The 13,669-nt window shown below is 37.6% G+C and overlaps 1 protein-coding gene across 1 annotated transcript in view; it reads left to right on the forward strand.

Moving 5' to 3' along the window:
• Positions 1–1,431: 1,431 nt before the first annotated feature.
• Positions 1,432–13,669, forward strand: part of LOC141906324 (uncharacterized) — a 34,093-nt gene continuing 21,855 nt past the window's right edge. Inside the window, exon 1 of the mRNA XM_074795571.1 lies at positions 1,432–2,760. Within this exon, the coding sequence (XP_074651672.1) occupies positions 1,432–2,760 (1,329 nt within the window). The remainder of the gene's footprint in view (positions 2,761–13,669) is intronic.

Genomic DNA, 13,669 nt, shown 5'->3' on the forward strand with positions numbered 1-13,669 from the left:
TGTTCGTTAGGCCGTAAACAAAGTGATTTCATTTTGACAGCTTCGTGACAGAACCTAGGCCATAAATCAAAAATACACCCATTTGACAAGTTCGTATGTCTGTACATTAATTATATCTATGCAGATCATTTTGATAACAGGATAATAATGAGAATCCTTTTTGCATTCAATATGATTTAGAAAGAATTATCAAATAACGGCCACGATTGTATTTAGTCGTTCGTATATCGTATTGAAAATAGAAATAGGCATATCTGATTCATGTTCGCGATTTGCTCGTAGCGGCGCCTTTTCTCGACATTTTTTTCTTCCTATAAAGACATTCATTTAGGCGCAACTTTCAACTGGTGAGCATCGTTTGAAATGCTGATCGAACGAGTGCTTATATGAAACATTATATCCAGCACGGCTCGAGGCAGTACTAATTCATTTCAAAGTAAACTCACGCACTTACCGTTGTGTACAAATATAGACTCATATGATAGAGACATAGGCTGTTTATTAAAAATTTATTGATAAATCGATGCTTTAATGTTATATGTAATAATAACAGTTGTTTTATGTGTTTTCCCCCTATATTTCTATAATACGTATCTATCATTGTCTGAATGGTTATTGCACAGTAGGGCGTGCATTAATATTAGCTTTTCGAGCAAGCTTTAGAACGGTGATTATTATCCGAAGTCGATAATTCATAGAAGACATTTTTACATTGTGTGGACGCAAAGGGCTGGTGGCTTATTCGAAGGGCCATAACATAAAGTTCATGATATGCAAAGAAGGCGTTACAATGCCAAAGCGCCAAAACAAGGAGTCTTTTCTAAAAAAATCTGCTATGGCGTGATGAAACAAAGAATTTCTTGTTTTGGTGTCCACGCCGTACAAAATTTCTTTTGGATATTAGGACTTTTATGTTTATGGTCCGAATGAGCCACAATACAAAGTGAAAATACATTAAATTATAGACATTAATAACATCTGGCGAAAGCTTTCCCGTTTACCAGGATAGTCGATATATGTTTAGTATATATTTCTGATCAGCAAATCGTTGCCGCTGAATGGTTGCGTAATAACGAAGATGGAGAATATTCGGAAAAGGAATGGGAAAACCTGTCCATAGTTGCGCCATTTTCAGCAGGTAGCCGCGAAAATGTCGCCCTCACGTCGAAGATCGATCGCTCCGCGAGACGGTACGCGGCGGCGGCGGCGGCCAAACGATTCCTCTCCGCAGACGTCAATATCGCCGGCGCTAGCGCGAGCTGTTTTAGTCGATCGCCGTTCGCGATGGCGACGTTGTTGCTATTGCTTGATACTGTTACTGAAAGTTTTTGCTCGTTCATCACCAACCGCTGAAGCAAATTACATGGGATATTTACGTTGCACAAAGGCCGGATGGAGTGAAGTATGGGGACCTGTACTTCTAATTTACTAATGGTGTGGACGAGTTTCATACTTATCGTGTCCGATAAAGTTTGCGTTTCGTTTATTGCATCTAATTCATCATCGTTTCGACGGCTACGCCTAACAGCGGCCGAAAGTGCTAGGAATGAAAGTGCTAGGAATTTAAACGAAACTAATTTCAACGGATCTTGGTTCGGCGGCCAATTCAAAGAGTTTCCCGATAACGAAAGAACTTCGTCGAATATTACCGATTCAAACGGGGATAGTTCAGGTAGAATTTCGAATAACGGTAGTTTCATCAGGGGCGCCGATCAAAAATTGGAAAAGTCATCCATTTATAGGAATAGCGGTACGGAAATTCGCGGTAAGAAAACAGTTGATATGGAAAACCAATCGCGTGTGGATACGCCTCTAAATAATATGGATTTAACTCGTAGCATAGAAAATCGAAATGTTCCAAACACAACAAATCATCGTGAAATCGTTCGTCTTGGTAACGCAAGTGAGTTTTTCAATAGTGAATTTCCCGATCAAACTATGAATTATTCAAATTTATCTACGCCAAATTTTAAGGCGAACGACGAAAAACTAGAAAATCGAACTTTACCGAATGAAAAATATAGGACGTTAAATATTACCACAGAAAGTATTAGTTCAGTGGATCAAATGAATCGATCTAGACGAAAAGATTTGGGTAAAAGTGAATTTATAGAACATCTTAGTTATGATAGTGGTAATAATGTATCAGATTATAAACCGATGGTAGATTCGGAGACGAACAATTCTGAATCGACAAACAGCGTAAGAACTTCGAAAGAGAGCGATGAATTACCGTCGATCGATTCGACGACAGAAAATTCCACGTTTTTCGGCGCGAAAGACATCGAGCACGATGGAAATGGACGCCGGAGCGAACAACAATCTTTAATGAGTGATACAAACAAAACGGAAAGAACGAAGGAGAATTATGATATATTCAATGTAACATCAAATATGCACGTAATGCCTATAGAAAAGCCGCCACGTGAGGAGGAGCTTTTAGACAAAAAACGTCATTTATCGTCATTTTTACGCTTCGGATTGTTCGGGAAAAACGATACCCGGAAACAAATGAAACATCGGATCAGTTATAATATAACGAATAACATTCCGTCATACCACACTCACGATAAAGAAATCTCGTCGTTAGCAGAAGGAAAGACCATTATTTATATCGGGGGATTGTTTGAATTATCAGAAACATCATTTGCCGCAAATGGCCACTCGGAATTAGCCGCAGCGCAGATGGCCATTGATCACGTCAACTTAGCTGACTTCCTGCCTGGATATTATCTAAAAATGCTTTTTAATGACACTCAGGTAAGATTTGTTCGTGGTCTATCAACGTATAAGTCAAATCGAAGCAAACAACAGGGTGTTAACAGGGGCGACCTCTAGTTAGACCATTTTGAGGTAAGGTCATCGGATCAAGATAGGGCCCAAGGTGTTGGATAGTATATACAGTATGCCTAAATTTGTTAGACCAATCTCTGACTAATATTACCGAGCTTACATCCCAACTTGTGGTATAATCGTGTTATGATGTTGATATAACGGAGGACACCAAGGGTAATACATGTGTTGACGGTTGAATGACGGAAAATGAAAGATGAGCATTTAGCTGTTTATAGCTTTTATAGTTTTTGAGACAACGTAACGGCACTGTAGCATTAAGATGGGTAAAACTTGGGCAACACTGCCACTTGGTGGGTTGACTGACTGTGAAAAAGATCAATTGCTGAATCGACATCTAGAGTTCTTGAATAATCATTGCCATTCTAACGACTTATATAGAAATAGAATGACATGAATCTTGTATTTGAAGCAAATCGACTTGTCGGAAGACATGTCTTTTAGAAGACACGCTTGTTTCATAATAGTCTAGTGGAATATGTTTCCCTTTGCATGACAATTTTCACTGAATCGATTACATCTGTGACTGTGTATAAAAAATGCGATTCAAAGTTTCTGAATGAACACGGTTTCGAGTTACAAATTATGTTTTAACTAATTATCCAAATCTAAATATCGTTCAAAATATAGAATTGTTACACGTGGCGCATAGTCGAATTTCCAATACACCAATATCTTTATCGGTTCACAATTTCATCGTTAATTTACCAGAATTCAGTGAGTTATGCATTGTTTGGTCAACTACAATGGGAACCATACCGGTTGCATGCTTGTTTATCGAAACTTTCAGTTCAAAATCGAATATTTCATTGAATAAATCAGCAACACGACAACAGGCCGTTTATTAATTACTAAAGAATTTGCGTCGCGTTAACGGCTCGTGAAAAGAATTCGCCGTTAGCCGGGGAAACAATTAATAACCGTCGTATTAATTGAATATGAAGCCAGGTTTACTGATTATTAAGTTAATCATTATTGACTGCGGCAGCGTGGGTGAAATGATTGCGAATGTCTCACGTACATAAGGCACAGGACCAAACGCAATCAAATATACATTAGATTATGTACAAAGCTCGGCGTGATTGGTTCTGCAAGACGCTTATTGTTCTATGATATAAAGCATCGATAGTGGTCGCATATATACTATCCCGACTAGACACTATCACGGCAAAGCGATACGAAATGAGCTGGATAGGTTGATTCCTGTCAACATCAAACGCCGCGTTCGCTTCATCCGCAAATCTCGCCGTAAACATCAGGGAATATTATCGAAGGTCATCGCTTATATTTCAAGTCACGTGATAACAGAGATGCGTCTGATTGGCTAGAAGTTGACGGCGACAACGCTGACAGAAGAAAGGACACAATTTTCTCTGGAGAGATGTTCACCTGCAAAAATGTTTGGTAGACCATGTTTGATGAGCTATCATTCGCAGTGCAATAGTTTTAGCAGCATGTCATTCGAATCCCTGCCTGTACTTTTACCGACATATCCTTGCACTTTATGAATCACCTATGTTCGCACAGTAATACCTACAAGAATATTGCAGTGATGGAATTAGTGAATGGTAACTTCTTAGTTCAACACGAATGATGTATTATCGGAAGACCCATCTTGGATGGGTTTGAAAGGGAGTCTTTGATCTTGGAGCCAAGCTGACCTCAATGCAGGAAAATCTCAATGCAAGTGCAGGTTAAAGGGAAAAGCAGGTCCAAGGTACCCCTAAACTTTGACCGGTTCAGCCAGGAAAAAAATCCTGATTGGCTTAATCCGATGAAAATACATACTCCTCCTATTAAAACTCATACTTCTGAGTATACCCAGAAGCCCGGAAAATCCAATCTTTGATCATTGCTATTAATTGAAGATCTATAGCGCGAAACAACATTGTTGCAATAAAAAGTTGTTTAGAAAACTGTTGCTAGGCCTGGTACGATAACCACACTCAAACGTGGTGAACAGATGATAAGATAAAAACCCACTATTTACAAATTAAAAGAAATCTAAAATCGAGAATTCATTTACTGAAACAATCTAAAATATGAGAACACGACGTTTCGATCTCACACTAGAGATCTGACGATGACGATGATCTCTAGTGTGAGATCGAAACGTCGTGTTCTTATATTTTAGATTGTTTCAATTGATAAATTCTCGATTTTAGATTTCTTTTAATTTGTAAATAGTGGATTTTTATCTTATCTGCTGCTAGGCCTATTTGATACTCAAACGTGTGTGTGCGTAGGCTTCTGATGATCTTCAGCTTTGACACGGTAACCATCAGTGGTTGGATCCATCGTTTAAATAGCACCTACCGTCTTCACGAAAAATACCCCCATCCTTAATCTGATGGTAATTTGATAAGACGTCGATCGGCAATTAGTGTTATGATGGATTGATGAAGACTCGTAATGAGCAGTTTACCGCGTTAGTGTGTATAAATACAGATTAATAGAGAAGCTAACATAGTACCTCGATATTGTATACAAAACTCTCAAACATGCCGACCAATTACCCTCTTTCATTCATTCGCCGTAGATTTCTTGGGTTTCTATCGCGAATGTCCTAGAGATGTATGCTGAAGTTCATATCGAACACGTATTTTATTACAAATACAGCTCACGTTAAAGACAACATTAGTTTTAGCGTCTCTTAATCTTAATTCATAATCTCCTGACTTATTGGTAAAGGGAGGTTATTTCCGATGGTATATCGAGAATTTGATTTTGATCACAATAATCACAATATTACCTTATACAAACAGGTGCGCCGTACACGTACACGTATCTGAAATTCTAAATATTCTTTTAATATTCCTATTGATTCTACATTCATATCATATTTTATGTTCAAAGTCATTTTTACGATGGAATATTTTGTTACAACGAACAGGGAATGTAATAATAATCATAATAATTGTAATGATGAAAATTCTAAATTTTGCAGCAAACGTCGGCTACAATCACCTGCAGCAAACTGGTGGCAGAACCATCACTCATATTTAGAGAAACAAATCAATTATCCTAGGTACATTTAGGGTAAAACGCTTTTAGGTCCCCCGATCTGAACTTGAAGTGAACTTATTGAGATTTTGAAGAGGTTCCAGTTACATGACGGCTCTTCTTCTTCTAACTTTCCACCAAAAGAACCAACAATAAAACTTTCGCTGATTTCTGTTGTGTGTGCAAGCTGATGATTGTCGCGTACCGAGAATTTCTGTAACGAAATTGAACTGCGTCATAATTCCAACAACAGGATAGCTGTCAAATTACATTTGGCGAACATCATTAGTTGCATTCGGTATTGATGAAATAACTTAATTTGTTTTCATGTGATTTGATTTCGGTGTACGCGCATCGAATTGTGTTGTATCCCGATTATTGAAGTATTTCAACTGGAAAATGTTATTTCGTTCCTAGCACAGTATTAAACTATATACCTGTATTTGCTCAGTGATGTAAACGGCTGTATCATAGAACGTGTTATATTTCGAGTTTTGCAGTTAGATATAGTCAGCGACAAAGCTCTTGTCCATGTGCACCTTGTTATATGATTGATTATGTTAGGCAAAGATGATTTTTTTTCGAAATTGAAAAATGTCTAAAGGGAGATTCCCATCCTTAGATTCCACTGATGCTTATCATTTAAGCGGAAGCTAGAAACGGAAATTGCAAAATGATCCGTGTGTTGCTGGACCCAGAGGCAGAATAATTCGAGTTACTCAGTGCAACATAACCGCAATAATGATCCGTTACTAGTGTGCCTCGGCTAGCATTCAGTCGGTCGTTAACCTTATCGAGCTGAGTTGCAAATGCACGCGCGTATCGTACTTGAGTTTCGTCAGATAAGAAGAAAAAACATTCAACCAAACGTATTATCGATTAACGTTATTCGTGAAATACCTTGGGCTGATAACGGAGCTTCTCAAAATAATTTAATATTTCCAACAAAAAAACATGAACAGCGACTTGTATTATTATTCTATCGGAACAGATAAAAACAACATTATTCAAAAAGAAATCCACGATTGTTCATCTATTAATGAATATAGAAATAGGGTTCTATCTCATTCCGTAACTATCGCTGTCAGCGTAAAATTAATGCTCTGATTTATCTCATTTGAAAGTTATTGTTTCGGTAAAAGTTTTTCGCCGCCGTCTCTGGAGAGATTTTGCCGTCAGATACACGAGAAACTCCTCACACTATGACGTTAAGCTGTTTATCCCGCGGCAGATTACATGACTTCACGTAAAGTGCTGTTAAGATCAACTAACGTGAATCTTTTGTTAAATCCACAGCTTAGTTGCCGATGTTTGTTTAGAAATTCGAAATAACTAAAATGCCTGCGTGACTCGTTCGTTTATTGATAAACATCTCTTGGCGATAAAGTTCTCGTCAGCGATATCTTTTTTTAAAATCCAATTCAATTCGAATTATCTACTTCGCAGGAAAAATGTACACGAAATGAATACGGATATCATTTGCAACTGGTGGAGGGGGAGTTAAGACTCATAAAACCAATTCTACTTCGAATATTCATTAAAGAAAGAAAGAATGAATGAATGAATGAATGAATGAATAAATGAATGAAAGAATGAATGAATGAATGAATGAATGAATGAATGAATGAATGATGACGCACAATTTTGAGATGGGTTGAAAGATTCCTGCACTACTTTCTATGCAGCTTGTTTGTTTAACCAGTCTTGGGTTTGGCCATAGCTTTAATTAATAAGTCTCTCGATTGACGGGTATTCTGAGATTGCAAAAAATCAATTTTTCATTAGCTACGTCTGTTTCATTTAGACACATATAAGATAAATACGTCACACGGCTCCGCCGAGGTTATATATGTCTATATTTCTGGATAATCCTCTGTCCGTTCTAACGAGGCTTTAGTTATTATTTCTGATAATGATACTAGTTATGATAATGATAGCAATAATTTTCTATCATACCAGAATATTTCAGAAATGACTTATACAATAGAATTGAAGGTGCACTAAATGTTGATATAACATCCCTTTCAAGTACCGAGGTAGTAAGTCTTATTCTAGCAAATCTTGATATGTTTGTGAAAGGACAAATATAATATGCCATGAATATGAAAGTTTGTGTCTTGTAAGCGTTTTTATATGCTGGCTTTACTTGCAAAGATGACACTTTGAAACTATGGCACAGGGCCGTTAACATACTCTGACACCAGTAGAAATGCTAAATAGAAAGAAAAGTCTTTGAAAATTTTCATTAAAGTTTCGACATGGCGAAGTTTAGCCCGATAGAAAATGGCGTGGAATGATTGTGATATTGTATATGGGCAAAATACTAATACTTTATACACTAGTTCGGTCATTCGATCTGTCATTTAATACTGGAGTCAAATATCAGCTGAATTTCAAGCACACTCGCACGTGTACTCGATGAACGCTCAGACCAAATCAATATATTCACATTTTGCCTGAAAATATATGTCGATGAATCATCCGAAGCTATGTTTGTTGTATTGAGGATAAAGCTCTATATCATTCTAATAGATTTGGGAGGGAGAAACTAGGCCGACCTCTATATAGATGATAAAAGCGGTATAAAAACCGAATTAATGTAAATTCGATAGCGTGAGAATTTTCTGATATTTTCTAATTGGAGGTAATATAGCGATGGTAGAAGAGAACGCACGATTTATCGAATTCTTATACGATCTATGAATAACCTATACCTTTATGTTCAGGTGTGGTCAAGATATCTTATAAACTCAGATAAGAGACATTAATTTCAATCATCATCGTATAAACCTATCTACGCAGCATCGAGGGTTCCTGGTTCCAGTATGCCGAAGGGAATAACTTCGATGTTTCTTTACATATAACCGTTGTATTTCGATTAGCGCGACGTGTGGAGATTCGATCATTACTCGCGTACGGAACATTTTAATAGCTCCTTGATTATACGTTCGGGTCGATCAGGTAGATATTCCGCACCGGTTTCGGGTTGAGCGTGAATCTTTATCTTAACTCGACGAAAAAAACGCACTTTGTTCTATACAACCAAGATGTCAGTAATAGAAAAAAACATGCATGGTATATTAGTATATGTAACGTACGTAATGTTCTGGATTTGCTATCTCCGCAACTCAAGCTACAACACGACAAACTACTATTTCAAACGGATTATATTTTTATTGAAACGTGTGGCTCTAACTGTGTGATCTTTCATTTCATTACATCATCAATTACAACCAATAGGGCGCACTGCCGTGGTTAATAATACTGTATTAAGTTTTAAAAGCTGTTATTACCGTTTATTTAATTAATTGTAAATACTGTTTTTTTCCTCCGTATTATATATACCAAGGAAATGGCTGGAGTGTAATAGATATTCGTATTCGTATTCGTATTCGTATTCGTATTCGTATTCGTATTCGTATTCGTATTCGTATTCGTATTCGTATTCGTATTCGTATTCGTATTCTGTATTAACCCATTGATCTCAAATACACCACACTGGAAGTAAGATGTTCATAGACCACGACGATCAGGTCTGGTTGGTGAGAGCGTGGATGATCTCTTGATAACCTTTATTTTGACTGTAATTACGTACAGTCCTGTAATACGCGTGCGGTCCTCGGGAGAGTCTTTATTGCTTTCCGAGTTCGAATTAATATCACAACTAACGGTTACAAACGCTACTACAAATCGCTATGCACCTTGTCTCAGTGACATGTCGATGATAAAACGCTTTTGAATGGGTTTCTGAGTCGTCGTATGTTAAAGATAGTGTTTAATTTAGGTAGAAGCGGCCATTTGCGATACGAATCACGTACACTTAGACCATCCTTATCGGCGCGTTCATGCTGCGAGTCGTCAACAGATTCTTTTTTCATTTGATTATATAATCGATTGCGAACGAAACACGAATGAAAATAAGGACATTTTGAAAATGCTTGTAAAAATATGGGTTTTTGTCGAGACGCATATTCAACAATTTGTCGCGCTGCCATTTCAAGGATTAATCAAAAGAGATAGATATTAATTGACTGTATAGACTGTTCGGTCTAAGCACTGGAGAAAGATTTAAAAAGCTGTGCTGTCTTTTGATTCATCGACTGTGATTTGGCCTTTGTTGTACTATCTACTAAATTTGATTACGGTGGCTATTGGGTATCGTTTGAATATTCAATCATCTCCAGTATAGCGTGAAAGTGGGTTAGTTCGCCCAGATTCCGACTACCAGACGCACAGCAATAGCGTCAGTATTTCAAAGTTTCGAGGATTAACCGAACTGGTATGTCGTTGTTGAATTTCATCAAATTCAATCAATGGGTTTCTGTCTCGTGTATAGTAAAATCATCTCTCGCAAAGACTTCTGATTGACAGTTTTCGTTCGGACGCGAATTAAAAGACTAATTCAAATCGTAAAAGTAATTTAGAATCCGCCATAGGAATTTTCCAATTATTGGAGATAGAAGCGGGCAATACGCTTGATTAAAGCTACTTTTTTATTTGAATAAACTTGCAGACTATAATATCTCAATTCCAAGCACCACAGTATCGTATCGAAGGCAAATATTTAGCTAGCGCCAAACGAGACTTGGACGACAATGAAAAGAAAATACGAATCGTTATCGTAAGCGTCAGGAGAATTACATAAACAAGGCCATGTTCTCCTATACTGAGTGATCGATCATCGTAAATGTTTTGACGCAGTAACTGGACATATTAGTTGGCTATGATCAAGTATAGTAACGGCGCTTATTTTCCCTTGTCAATAAGTCACACGCGTCTGTCAACATGTTATTAATGGGCTGCGTTTATGAGTATCACTGTTAGAAGTCAGTCGATGAGATCGACTAGTCCGGACTGGTCATAGCGCGCATAAACGCTGATGATTTCGATAGGAAAGAAAGTGGAATTTACCGAAGATGACGAATTGTCATATAATAATATATACTACTTGAATCTTCGGAAGATGATCGAGTGGATTATGGAAATCATATATAACAAAATCCCTCGGGATCAAATCTGTGTGGGGATAGGTTAATTTCATCCTTGAACTTCTTTTTGCGAATAAGTGTCAATTACTAGGCGAGTACCGATTCGTGTATCACTACAATATGTATTAACACTAACGTCTTCAAGTCTATATACGATATACTTGACTTGGATTCAGCTATTCATGCCTTCATCGAGTCCCTCCACGCCTGGCGCCGGGTCTTCGCAGTATAAAAAGAAGTATGAACAACTTAAGAAAATATGATATATTATTTGAAATAAGAGTTCGGAAAGATTTAATTTCACGCGTGCTTTTGCGTCGTAAGAATATACGAGCAACTGTTATCAATAACTCCTATTCATGCTCCACGCGGATATATCGGAAGTTTCAGGTTAGCGTCAATAGTTGGCCCGTATCCTGTGTTGGTCATTGAACTGACCAATTTCAAATAAGAAATTAAAAATGAACTCTGAACATTTACTCCTATAATCCTATATGTTTTCATTATGTTCAACCATATCTCCTGAAGATGACTTGTGTGACACAATCGAAACATGTCGTGGAAATAATCTTTCTTGATGTCTACTTGTTGAGACTATCAGAAATAAGAAATCTCGAACGGACCGTAGTCCACTAATGGTCAAATTGTTTACCATGCCAGAAGTCACGTCGTCTCGACGAAAATGAGTTTCCTCCTGACAAAATCGAGTTACTGCTCTGAAAACGGCGACCTCGAATCAGCGCGACAGTGGGAACGAATCCCTCGGTGGAATTAGACCAGGTATCGGTCGATTGCCAATATGAAATCATATCAAATTTCACGACGCATTTAGGCACCGGTAAACAGTGACTTGTGGTAACCCGATGGGAAATACTGCTCCATACCTTTATCATAGCGAGCTAAGACCGGTGGCGTCTCGTCGGCAGATACCCGTGCTGCATCAGGATCCCGTGTTTCGAGAGGGAAGTCAGCCCGCGTGGAACCAATACATTACGCATCATCCCGGTACACACCCCGGAGACCTCGGCTCTTGCTGAGCCATTTAATTTCTGAAAATCGACGTGTAACAGAATCCGATGTTACGGTTACTAATTTCCATCGCATATCTCAGATTATTTACTTACAGGATGTGGTATTCGTGTAACGTTGATCTGTTATGATCTCCATATTGATTACGCGTATACTTTCGACTCAAACCACGAGTACACGGCGATCATTTCTTCTTATCTGTCTAGCTACAGTCTTTAAGCTTTAAAAATCAATTATTTTCTTAACTGGAATAATTTCAGCTTTTATATCAACAACTTGTTCTGATCTGTACAAATTCGATTCGTGTGTCATCTACACTGCTAGAGAATATGAAGACAGCGCTTTCGTATTAAGACGGTTGTTGTTTAATTTAAACCGTATTGATTCTACTGGGAGAAGTCGAGACTTTTAGCGATCAGTTTGAGAAACTGTGAACCGTGTCTGATGAATGACGTCCTTGATTGTTTTACCCCGGTTAAATGCGCAGATAGAAAATACGGAAATTGCCGCGATAGACGGACGAATTGTGTCTGAATGAGGAGACTGGATGTTTATAGCAGTGATGTGAATTGAGAATCTGAGACGTGTGGACGCTTTAGTGCCTTTTTATTTCTCTGTTAGTTTTCTTCATCTTGTGATTAATATTTCGCTATTACTGGTAGGGAAAATACAGAACCTACGTCAGTAACCTCTCATCTGTGATTTCTATAAAATCGTTTTCTCTTACGAAAGACAAATAGTCTCATACCGATAATGTTCCTCGGATCTGTATCTTGTTTACTCGGGATCATCGAGTAATTCTTTAAAAAATGTATTCATCCTAGTCGAACTAGTAAGCATGCTAAAATACACACCACGTTTATTTTTTCGGCTTTCAAATCACTGAATTACATGCCCAATGATAATAACACCATAATTAACTCATAGTACTAATTGTGCCAGAATTCTAGTTATTAGAATTTTTATTTTGATTCTGTTAGATTATTATTATGTAAGGTTTTTTCAACCACAACCAATTCGACTGCCGGGTATGAAAATTGTTGGCGACAGTTACTTTTTGTCTCATCGCCCTACAATTATATAACGGATAATCACAAGATTACTGCTGAGTTTTTTTAACACAGCTGGTATTATTCTTTCAAAATGGCGTCTGCAATATTCCAGCGAGAAAAACTGTTTTGCTATGGCATCAATTACGATACAGTTATCAAAGTGGACGTTTTAGGGTCCATGGTAAAATTTTACTGAGAACTGAAATTAGAACCAACTTGTTTTGTTACCAGTATCGCGCGGAAAATATTTATGGTGAAGTCTTTTATGAAGCACGGAAAAAAAGAATTATTACGGGTATAACAGCGGTGAACTTTGCTACAGAATTTTCAATAAAATGTTCTCGTTTTATCAGTGCTGCTTATATACAAAACTTTTGTAATTAACATCAGTGCCCTTTTAGGAGGGAGCTCTTTCAGGGAGAAGAACAGAAATCGATTTCTATTCCTCATATCATAATTACTATGTATAATATATCAACAGTTTTTATTACATGCGACGACGGAAAGCTTCATTAATCCTGCCAAATGAGGAAAAATAATTAACGCAATACATGTCTACTGTAGTCGCCCAAGCATCCGATATTCGTAATCCGGAACACTTAACTACGAATGATGTACTTCGTCTTTACATATGTCTTTGCCATAAACTCAATGAGGCCGCTTTCGTGTAGACTTTTTCTTCGTCACTCTTTCGCTCAGTAAGGCGAGGTATCAGCTGTAAATGTATGCTGTTTTTCAAATAAC

Source organism: Tubulanus polymorphus, chromosome 5 (genome assembly GCF_964204645.1).
Source record: "Tubulanus polymorphus chromosome 5, tnTubPoly1.2, whole genome shotgun sequence".
Classification (NCBI taxonomy): domain Eukaryota; kingdom Metazoa; phylum Nemertea; class Palaeonemertea; order Tubulaniformes; family Tubulanidae; genus Tubulanus; species Tubulanus polymorphus.